Source organism: Strongylocentrotus purpuratus, unplaced genomic scaffold (assembly GCF_000002235.5).
Source record: "Strongylocentrotus purpuratus isolate Spur 01 unplaced genomic scaffold, Spur_5.0 spur5_scaffold_13, whole genome shotgun sequence".
Lineage (NCBI taxonomy): Eukaryota > Metazoa > Echinodermata > Echinoidea > Camarodonta > Strongylocentrotidae > Strongylocentrotus > Strongylocentrotus purpuratus.
The window spans coordinates 25,585,532-25,597,534 of NW_022145598.1; the positions used below are offsets into that span (position 1 = coordinate 25,585,532).

General features: G+C 37.2%; 1 protein-coding gene across 1 annotated transcript; it reads left to right on the plus strand.

Moving 5' to 3' along the window:
- The first annotated feature begins 2,765 nt into the window (after positions 1 to 2,765).
- Positions 2,766 to 11,864, plus strand: LOC583346 (nucleoside diphosphate kinase 6). The gene is made up of 5 exons (XM_030983240.1): positions 2,766 to 2,953; positions 4,483 to 4,585; positions 5,900 to 6,023; positions 6,994 to 7,070; positions 8,185 to 11,864. Exons 1-5 carry the CDS (start codon positions 2,873 to 2,875, stop codon positions 8,349 to 8,351), a joined length of 552 nt encoding a protein of 183 aa, XP_030839100.1. The 5' UTR covers positions 2,766 to 2,872; the 3' UTR covers positions 8,352 to 11,864.
- The last annotated feature ends 139 nt before the right edge of the window (positions 11,865 to 12,003 follow it).

Genomic DNA, 12,003 nt, shown 5'->3' on the forward strand with positions numbered 1-12,003 from the left:
TAATAACCATGGTTATTAAAAATATTGAAATGTTTTAAGCATGGTTACCGGGAATTTTACAGGAACAGTTGAAGTTTATGAATGCAATTCGACCAATCAGATGGCTGGATTACTTAAGTGAGGTATATAATTGTTTTTATACGCTCAAGGGAGATTAGAATTGTGCTATTGCCCGAGGCGTGCCGAGGGTAATAGCCCAATTGTAACCTTCCCGAGAGCGTATAAAAATAACTATTTCTCGAATATTAAAGCAGTCATTAATACTTTTATATGCCGAAAACAAAAGAGTCAACTAATGACACCACCTTGGCCTTTCTCTAGTTTATCTACACAGTTGTTTTTTATGAGTGGACTAGATCTAGATTCTAGTCTAAGCAAGATATTTTTACAATTTTTGGGGTGGGCCGGCCCTGTGGGTAATTTGGAGAAGAACCTGTGCTTTCATATGACACCTCACTTATTGAGTATCACCTTCAGGATCACAACAGATAAAGGTTTGAATCTCGAATTGAAAAAAAAAACTTGACTTTTTTGCATGGTCGCGCAATGCACGTAGACTGCATAGAGACTGCATTGCGTGCAAATTCTATGAGAAGAATTTTAACACACAACATCGGGTGCGCGATCAGACACCCTGACAACTAGATCTATTTTCGTCTAGAGTCTCCGTCTATGCTTTTTCAGCAACTAAACGAACATGTTTATGGATAATTTCACGTACCCTTTTTGTTGTTCTTGCTGTCAACGGATCTTGCATTTGATAAGTTGAAATCTTGGGAGAGTTTCTTGAGCCATTTTTGTCTTGTTTGGAATTGTCTTGTCTTGTATGAAAATACCGACCAATTCTTCGCACACGTACGGTATTCTCAATCGCTCAAACCATTTTTTAACATGTAAACCTATGGGGTAACCATGGAGACTGAACTATTTTCCCGGTAACCATGGTTACTGGGATTTTAGAACTGTTTTAACCATGGTTACTGGGAATTTTACAGAAATAGTTAAAGTTTATGAATGCAATTTTGACCAATCAGATGGCTGGATTTCTTAAGTGAGGTATATATAAGGTCTTTTATACAACACCTACGTGGATCCTTGTCATTTGATTGGAAGATTGTTGGTCACATGATATTCAATAGATGGTATATTGCACGAGCGTGCATTTTTGGTTATATGCAGACTGTGTACCTCTCTGCCGTGCGCGTATCCCTGCGTGTATCTGATGCGAAGGCAATCTGAATGTAATCGAGAAGGCTTGACTCCAACTTTAATTTATCTTTAATATATGGAATAAAGCATAATTTTGTTGATTAACGTTCTGTTAGATCTTCTTCGATGTTGTATAACACAAATTATGAATGTTTTTCATTCGTTTAATAGTGCGAATATTTTCATTCGTAGAAAGATTAACGTTAATTCTGTGGCGTAACCGGGCTCTGCCGGGGTAGCGTTCTGCCTTGCAGTCTCTCAAAACCCGGTCCACGCTCTCGACAATCATTCAACTCTCTGTGGGCTCTCACAAAAGTATATCGTGTAAGAATTAACGTGGACAGCTCTCATTTTACTCACTCCCGCAATCACTGAATGTCTGACAGGACTAAAGAAACAACACTTGCTCAGTATATCTGCAATTCAAGTAACTTTACTCGTTCCTGGTAACGGATCGACCTGTCGCAACGACAGGTCAACACCAAACTGACTGACATCTCACGATGTACACATATATATTTCACAATTAACTATAACGCCCTCTATGTCTCACTAAATTACTGGACTAGTTATGCTACAATTCTATTCAACCCGGCTGACGCCTCGTTGAATAGAATGTTAATCTTTCAACTCATGAAAATATTCGCACTATTGAACTCATAACCATTCATTATTTGTATAATATTTCATGCTTTTTTAACACGTAAAGTCCATAGGCTTTTTCATGAAAGGTAAATATGGTCTCATATTCCCCGATTAGCCCTTTTAGGATTACAAACGAGTGTAATATGATTTTGTAAAACCACTGCTCAGATGTCTGATACGGGTAATAATATCTATTATATTCCACATACTAAGAATCTTGCACTACGATTGGTCAAAAGTAAATCACGTGATGAAAGATAGATCGCCCATTATTGATGGGAGAAGCAAAAATTTCGTTACACTGTGTAGATAGTACTACTATCTTTACAGTGCAACGCACTTTCACTGAAGATAGAGGTACTATCTACAAAGGGCAATGCACTTTCACTAAAGATTATCCAAAAGCGCACTAAAACAGGCGTAATTAAGCGCGCATTACCAATGAGCGCAATTAAAACAAACACATGCGCGCACCGTACCCTCAAGGGGTTGGATTAAATCACTGTTTAACTTTTTTTTGTATGAATTTGGGCATGGTGTCTTTTATGTAGATGCATACACGTCCTTTTCTTTTTGTAGTTAAATTGTTTTAGATGTGGAATATAAAGCAAATAATCACCTTTTGGTTTCAGGCGATGGCAAACTATCACTTCCTCGTCGATCAGAATGTATACGCTATCTTTCCCTCAGCTTCGCTTCGGAAAGATAGCTATACATCCAGATCGCCTCGGAAGTGATAGTTTGTCCCATCACCTTCACCAACGGTAGTTATTTGCTTATTAACCACCCCCAACCCCCCCCCCCCCCCTATACCGCCACAGTATATACCGTATCTCTATGTAACGTAAGTTCTTTTTCCATAAACGCCCTCTATCTTTACATTCTTGTCATGAACTCGTGTTATACACACACACGTCGTACACACGTAAATACCCCGGTACGATCGAACGCGAACGAAGGGTTGCTGGAATAATATTTTTAATTTTAGACATGTTTTTAAATATTTCCAGCTGAAATCATGTGTGGTTCAGTGTCACGTCTACAGCTTACTCTTGCTGTCATGAAACCAGATGTAGTAGCGCATCCATACAGATTCAGGGTGAGTATATTTATGAAAAATAATACCTAAATTGATCATCCATCTCCAGCTACTTACTCGAGTAGAACGTTCAGCCATGGACAGCGGGAGAGTTCAGGGGGCGCTTGGGTGGGTTAACCACTCTCCTTCTGCAGAGCTGCTAGTGCTAGAGGTAGCTGCTGCATGCAGCTTCAGTTGAGTTACATCGACGAGATATTATTACCTTTAGGCTTTACCTTTACCCGAGATTCTGGGAGTATGCTATGTTCTCATCAGTCAGGCTTCCACCGGTTCAAGTGGGGGAAAAAAAAAATCATGTTTTTGACCAGTTAACATGGTTAATGAGCTGAATGAGTTAAGCTATTCTAGACGTGAATGAAGATCAAGAATAACAAGACTCGGCTTTCACTTATTTTTGTCACTTTTAATGTTTAGTTTTAGAAATGATCATGTCTTACTTGTTAACTCAGACATTAGTGAGATGGGAGGGAAAGAAAGTGGGATGAAATTAAATGTGTCAGACTGAGAGAAAGGGGGAGGGAGATATATTGAGGTTGCTTATCAGGAGGAGAATGAAGAAGAGACGACAGAGATCGAGAGAGGGTGGGGAGGGGGGAGATCAGAGAGAGAGAGAGAGAGAGAGACATGTCTATGTCCATGTATGGGGGGGGGGGTGAGAGAGAGACATGTACATCATGGGGGAGAGGAGAGAGAGACAGAAATGATGGTCTATCTAAACAAAACACTTCTTACATGTCTTATGAACAATAGTGTACACTTTTACATTGGAACAGATTCAAAAATCAAATGCATAGATTAGATCTGGTATTCTAGAAGAACAGTTGTATTAAAAGGAGTTTTAAAAAGAAATGATCATTTGACACCATCACAATGAGGTTAATCACAATGAGGTTAATTACAGTCATGACATTGAAACAATCAAACAAAGTTGGGTCGAGTCTGGAAAATGAAAATCATATCAGAGAAAGAGTTAATGGGGAAAATATTTTGCCTTCTGAAAGCAAATTATTATGAATGAAAAATGTCCTCTTTGATGATTGTGTATTTTATCTGGTTGTATAACAAATTATAAAGACTATAGTGTAATGCAGATTATACTGAACAATGATGTTCTTGTGGTATGCTCTAAGAAGTTAAATGGGTCTTAATTAGATGGAGCAAAATTCGAATTAAATTGACTGAAAATTCACTGTATACACCCTCACTATGAATATGATGGACAAAGAAAGAGGACAAAATATACAGTTCCTCATTCTACCCTCAACAATTGCTGTGGTAGACAAAGGAACATCCCTTCACTGCTATGATGTAAAAATGTGTAGAACAGGTGTCACATGCATATTCACCTGTTCTACACATTTTTACATACCAGGTAATAGCAGTGAAGGGATGTTCCTTTGTCTACCACAGCAATTGTTGAGGGTAGAATGAGGAACTGTAAATTTTGTCCTCTTTCTTTGTCCGTCATGTTCATAGTGCCTGTATGTAGTACTTACTCTAAAAAAAATATATATATCTTTTTTACACAGACTATAAAGCAGATTATCCTTGAGAATGGTTTTCTTGTGGTGTGCTCCAAGAAGCTACAGTGGTCCAAATCAGATGCAGCAAGATTCTACGCTGAACATGAAGGTATGACATTTTAAGCATATTGTCTCGGGGCTTTAAAAAAATACTTTAAAAGTTTTGGGTGCTACTTTTCAAGCTTGCTTGCATGAAAATAACACTCTTTAATTTGCTTTGCATTGAACTCTACGCAAAATTTTTGGGCTCTTTTATGACTTTCGGGGGCTCTTTTTGGCATTTCGGGGCTAATTTGCCCCGATCCCCCGTGTATCTTCTTTTTTCACTGATGTGCCCAAATGACGTACATTTTCAACCTCTTCTGTGCCAGCAGAATAAGCCAGTTTGTAGTTGCGGTCTGAGCATGAGCAAATAAAGGTCATTGCAGACCAAATGGTGAAATACTCAGAGACAAAATACTGGATAAGTGCCCATGAAAGTTATGTAATCATTATTCATTTACGCACAACCAGTGCACTCCAGGATAGACTCAAACAAAGGCTATTCATGTAGCACCTCTATCGCTGTAGGAGTGATTATTTCAAAATGTACAAAATGTACAAAGTGGGACCTCTTCATGTTTTGAAGATCTGTGGATATTCGGGGTCATTTGGGACATTGTGAAAATGATCAGAAATGAACATTCAAGAATCTAATTTGGGGTCTTCAATCCTTGTTCGATAGTTGAATTTGTCTCGATTATTTCTAAGAATTCAGGTAATCCCATTCATTTGACTTTTGGCTGACCTTTACCCTCTCAGGACAGGATGTATTCTGAGGACATATTGTTCTTCAAATTGGCAAAACAAAAATGATTGCTACATTTTTGTAAGGAAATGTAATGTCTCTCAAAAACAAATACATGTTCAAGTACATGGGTAGGAACTTACCGGTACTAGACGATTTGGACAAAAATGGCAAATTTTGATTAACAAATTCTGACTTTGAACCTTGTAACATGTTGAAAATTTAAGGATTTTAATGATTATTTCCTTCCTAAAATTCCTAGCATCTAATGCAGGGTGATGGAACAATAGGGAAGGAGTCTCTTCAGAATGTTTGCCCTTTCTTCGCATATATTGTATCTTGTATATAATATGTTATGACTCTGAATCTAAAGTTATTGAGCTAAACCACTAAACAGAGTACCGGTATTTAAAGGTGCTACTTGTATACTAGCAGAAATAAAGAACAAGGTGTGCTTAATTTCTATAGAGGTTAAATCCTTCTTTTGCCACCTTGCACAGTACCTTGGGAGGCAGGAGATCTTACAGCTCTTATATTTAAAGGCCTTTCTCTCTAGTATCATTCTTTGGGACTTGGCATTCTTATCATTTTTGGGGTCTGGAATATCCAATTATCCAAGTTTTTTCTTCTTTTCAGGTCGATTCTTCTACAATCGTCTGGTAGGTTTCATGACTAGTGGACCAATGTGCGCTCAGATATTGGCAGGAGATAATGCAATAGCAAGATGGCGGAAACTGATGGGACCAACTAAAACTTTCAGGTATAGTACACCAGATTCTAATGTATGAACACATGGAATAAAACTAATTAAAATGGCAGAAACTGATGCGAGTATGCGACCAATTAAAACTTTCGGGTATAGTAGATGCATCAATACGCATCTCTTTGGGATATGGCTCATAATCACCCAACCTCAAATAGCTGTTAAAAGCTAATTGTCACTCCTTTTTGAGGGGGGGGGGGGCATATCTTCCACAGTGTCCCACAGTTCGATACCTGAGCTGTGCCTTACGGAACGTAATGTGAAAGGAAAGTTTCTAGATATATCAATTAATCATATTTGATTTTATATTTATTTGTTTCATATACATCAACATATACATTTACGATCTTACAAGGACATGGTTTATGCAGAACGTGGTCATCTTAACCTGTTGACTACTGAATTTCATTTGTCCCATAGGCTTAACACAGGGACCACCAGGTTCCCGTAGGCAAAAGGTTAATCATAAGTTTGAAGTGTCATCCTCTATGTGATTGATAGTGGATTAGATGCTTTTTGAAAGAGCGCCATCTCAAGACTAAATCCTGTAAAACATGTCTCTCTCTTGTGCATATACCATGCTGATGTTACATAACCAGTCAACTAAAAAGTGCTGTCAAAGCAGAAAAGTAATTGAATATAGGGACTGCCTTGTCAAGCGTTCTTTTTAAAATTGTGCTTTAAAATATATTAAATGAAATACAGATACTTTGTACGATAATGTTAGAGTCATTGTTGTTGACTTTTTATTATACTTACTTACTTGGGTGTAGAGACTGGAAGCTTAGCTTATTTGTCCCTCTTTACTGTTGCATCCCGTCTCAAGTATGGTTCAAACTTAATCGAATTGTTTCTCCAATACCTTTCTAGGGATGACTTGAATTGGTTAATGGTAGACCTTTGTTTAGTTGATATCTTGTGAAATATTGTCTAATTCCAAGAGAATGTTTTGAATTGATTATTTTAGAGCCAAACACCTTGAACCGAACTCTATCCGTGGAGAGCATGGCTTGACAGACACAAGGAATGCAACTCATGGTTCAGGTTTGTGTTCACACTTCCTTTGAGAGAGAGCCGCAGAGGAGAAGGAGGAGGAAGAATAAAATGATGATGATGACGATGATGATAATGATAATAGGAGAAGAGAGAGAGAGAGAGAGAGGAGCAGTAATCCACTTTTCCTCTTAAAGGGATCTGGTAACTTTGTCTCAGATTCCGAAACGAAATCCTGGATTTAGCTCATGCTGCAATGATAATTATAAACCTTTAGGTCAGTCAGGAACCCCAAGACCTTTACAAGCAGATCGCCTGTCTAATTATCAAGATACTTATGATTGGAAATCGAAACCAAATTTTACGTTTGCCAAATGGTTTCCATAAGGCGAGGCGTCAAAAATAAATATACCAGCCAGAGGCAGCTAACTGCACTTGTGCGTCCTGGCTGCATTTTTAAAATTAGCTCAGCCGGCTACCGCTGGCGGTAGGAAATGGCATTCAAAAGCATGCGCCGGCTGCCGCCTTTCGAATGGAAACCGAGCCTCAAATCCCAGCCTGGCGCAAGCCGGCTGGGCTAATAAGTGAAAAATAATTGCCCCAGCCAGGCTTCGGCCGTAATTGCAGCCTCGATGCGCCAATACGTGAGGCGGCAGCCTGCTGGTATCGATATTTTTGACGCCTCGCCTAACACTGCAGTCTACTGGGCAAAACGAATACGGTAAAACCGGTCACTCAAATATTTTTACTTTTTTGAGGCACTTCTTGATCATTTTGAAGCGGGATTTTTTTAGGGCTTCAATATTATACCATGTTACAGACACTGATAACACGTAGGGCCGTGCATCTCAGATTTAACATTGTTAAACGATGCCTTTAAAGGTTTTTTTGAGAAATTAAATTGTCACAGATGATGAAGTATGAAATAAATTCTGAAAAATACTTTAATAAGAGGTGAATAAAGATGTAAACTATAGAACAGACAAAAATATTTTAAATAAAGCAAATTTTAATCAATCGAATTAGCTACATGTATGACCTTGGCCAAAATAACTTACATGCACATCTATGGCCAAAACAACTTATTGAGTCATGAAAGGATTTATCTTTAATTGTATTTCAAAATATTTGTCAAACTATTTTTCTTGTGTGATTCTGTTTACAGACTCTCCAGAGACTGCTGCTAGGGAAATCAACTTCTTCTTCCCAGAATTCAACATTCCTCTGTGGTTGGAGAGGGAGGAACCATTATTCAGGAGAGGGGAGTTTGAGCTCTGTAAAGACGGAGGGATTCATATACCAAAGCCTACATTCACCCAACCAGAAAGATGACACGTACCCTTCTGTATGGACATAAATTATAGTTAGATGCTGTAAATGTAACTAACTGTAAAAGAAACTTTATCGTGCCTAAAAGACTTGTGCAAACTTTGTGAGATGTAGATATTTGCAAAAGTTTTATGCCACAAAATGAATGAAACTACTAGGTACATGGAATTTTTGTTCTTCTCAGAGGGTTTTTTTCCGCGAAAATGGCTACCAATGACAATTCAGGGAAGTTTCATGATAACAGAAGTGTCTGTTTTGACAGTATGTGAAAGAGTGCCTATTTATTGGATTTCATTGAAAGTGGTTGTATTCATATTGTTTGTCTAAATCAAGAATGCAAGTTCTGTGAGCACGACTTTACCTGTGAGTCTGTTATCTGTGCAATATAATAATATGTTCCGAATAACTTTCGAAGTGACAACCTGTTGGTTCTACTGGTGGTCAAACATGAACATTTCTGTTTCATGTCTGATTTGGGGTTGGGTTTAGGTGTAGGGTATTTATGCGTAGCCACAGAATTTGGAAATTGGGCTAAGGGCTGGAGGCCACTTGAGAATTGTGAAATTGCCAGCTTCGGGGAAATCATCAAATCATATTCAGACAATGGTAGCCTCATATTTATACAGCCAAGTTTTCAGCTTGTATTTTGATATCTTATTGATAAAGGAAATATATAGTCAATATTATAAAGTGAGAAAAAATTGGGTGCTCTCTTGCTTCACTCACTCACAAAATGTAGAAACTTATTGTGCAAGAAAAGATGTCAGCCCCCCCCCCCCAAAAAAAAAAAAGAGGAGGGGGGGTGCTCTGTAGTCAGGACAGAATCAGCACTTGTAAATGTACACAGTTTTTAAAACACCAATTTTTTTCTGGCATTTTATCTCAAAATCTCTTGAGTTATTTCTCTTTCGTTTGACTGTACAGTTTGGAAAGGTGAAAGTTCGCATAGGCATGCAAATTATTATTTGTGACGTCAGTAGCGTGAGTACCGTCCAAAAACATTGCCCTTGACCCTGATATACCACCCTCACAAGGTCAAGTGCAATTTGTATACGTTTCTGACGCCTCTGCTGACGTCGCAGCTAATAATTTGCATACTTTCACCCTTCCAAACTCTACCATGACTTGTAAGCTTTCTAGAGCGAAATGGCTGTCCACTCTTCTCTCACTACTTTGTAATCATCATCGTCATCATCATCGTCTGCAGGTACTGATTCATAGGAACCTACCTCATTTATCCTCATGTGATCAATATTTATAAACTGTGATTAATCTCGCAAAGTGTACTTATCAAATCAGGACATTCTAATGAAAGGTATTCCTATTGATCACTATTCATGTGATCAACGTTTATGAATTATCTGATTTGATGAATGGTATTCATGTATTTGTACGTGAAGTTGGTGAACAGAACTGAATATGGTTACTTTTTGTTTTGTATTAGGGAATCAAAATTTACAACGGTTGTTGATATGCTAGGTACAGGTTGATGAACTACCGGTAAATGGCAAATGCACACTTTTTGTAAATGTTGCCCTGTTTTACCATGTTTAGTAGCCATAACAAACTCTGATTTAACTTTCAATTTGATAGAGAGAGAAGAAAGTGAAAGTTAGGGCCTTCTTTCCTAAATTTACGCTGGTATATTACAAATGTGGTACACAATAGAAAGAAATTAATACAAATTAAATTATGGTGATCTCTGGTGCAACCAAACAGTCTTTGGAAAGATGACTACTGCACCCCCTCTTTAGTTTCAACTCAGAAAGTACTGCACACTCCACCAATAAATGTTCAATGGAATCAAGTAAATGTTCGCACAGACAAACTGATTATGTTCTTACTGTAGCACCTGTATTCGTCTTCCAATACATATGAGAATCCATTAGGCATAAGATACCTTGAACTTTCTGTACCTCCATTGTATGTGGTATTTCAGGTGTATGTTTATCTGTGTGTGATCGGTTCTTTGTAATACAATAATGATTAGCAAAAATATTGGCGAACAAATAACCTCTGATGTACCTATACACCTTTTCTGATAAATTACCGGTACCTTTATGTCAATTGGTATCATTTTGGCTACGGTAATTATATACATTTTGCAGTTTGGTAACACTAACTGCACACATAAATTTGGGAGTATTTTTGTACAAATTGTGTTTTAAAGCTCTGTGGAGACTTACATTGGAACAAAAGTCAATTTTTCTTTTTAAGTTGTTCACGTACATGTATTGTTTTGTCGATGTGTTCTTATATATGCAATCGTCATGTTTTAATTGTTATATGGGTTCCGAAATCTTAGGTGCTAACTTAGTCAAAATTCACAAAAAATGGATTAGATTTAATATCGACCTGGTTTAGATAGGAAATAGTAGAATTGTTTTACATAAAATCCACAAAATCTGCATTTTTTTTGGCTGAGACAAGTTTATAAAGGCTTGCTAATCCGTGATAGGGGATTGAATTGAATAGTTTTGCTCATTTTTTATTTAAAAAAACTTCTTATCAGACGATGATAAATACGTTTATGAAAAAGAAAGTATCTAAAGGATTGAGAAGTGATCACACTGCACCCAGTGTAGTAATATATATTTATCCTTGTTATAACCTTTTCAAAATGTCTTCTCTGTGAAAATATTCTGTTTACCAGTATGTGACCTACAAGTTGAGACTATAATGTTTATACTGAGAGAGGGCGCTAGAGACACCACTACCTCCAATGCAATCAGAGCCATCTATACACAGAGTTTGGCCAACTTGGTTGTTTTGTGCTTGCACAATTGGGTCCAACTCAAACCAGGTTGGCCAAACTTTGTGTACAGGTGGCTCTGCCTCCAATATGGCTGAATAATCATGCAGTCGGGCAAATATTTGGCACAGGATATCACTTTTTGAGATGTTAATAACTTCCTCACTTCATATAGCAACCAAAATGACATATTCTCAAAGGTGCTTTCAATATGGTTTGGTAGTTGATTAATGTGAAATTTGATGTAAGAGATTTTCACATTTAAAAGAAATACAAAATTGGTATGTTTTTATGGGATTTTAATTATTGTATCACTGTAATGAATATAAAACTGATTTTGTGTAAGGGACTATTTTTTATTAAATCTTGACAGGAAAATAAATAAATAAAATAAAAGTCAGATGAACTTTCGTGTACTTAGAGACAGATGAAAGTTACCTCCAACGGTGAAATAAATCCCCAAAATGCACTAACACTGATTTATCGACAGTTTTAATGCAACAAAACAGTGAAAAAGAGGACTTACAATGACTAAATTAATCTATTTCTCTTTCCTAAAGGGTGAGAAAACAGCTAAATAACAGAGAAATTAGTGATTCAAGATAATTATATGTTGTTAATTATGGATCCAAAATTAGTTCTGACCAAGTTTTAGGGCTTTGCGTTAATTATGCAATTCAATGCTAACGATGTGTCTATAATATTTCCATGATACTGTATTTGTTTGTGAAATAGCTCAGAATAAAAGAATTCCCACCAAGAGATATTGTAAGATTAAGACTGGTGTGTCTCTGTATAGCCTAGGGATTCTATTCCATTAATTGCACATTTAAAAGAAAAGCTATTGCAAGTCTGTTGACTTTCTAATCAAGTTGCCTCACTTGCACATCCAAAATAAGTTAG

Excerpts from the sequence above, each read along its gene's own strand:
- LOC583346 (XM_030983240.1), top strand. The coding sequence starts at position 2,873 with ATGTGTGGTTCAGTGTCACGTCTACAGCTTACTCTTGCTGTCATGAAA. Across the intron at positions 2,954-4,482 it reads CGCATCCATACAGATTCAGG|ACTATAAAGCAGATTATCCT; the intron begins GTGAGTATATTT and ends TTTTTTACACAG. Across the intron at positions 7,071-8,184 it reads GAATGCAACTCATGGTTCAG|ACTCTCCAGAGACTGCTGCT; the intron begins GTTTGTGTTCAC and ends TTCTGTTTACAG.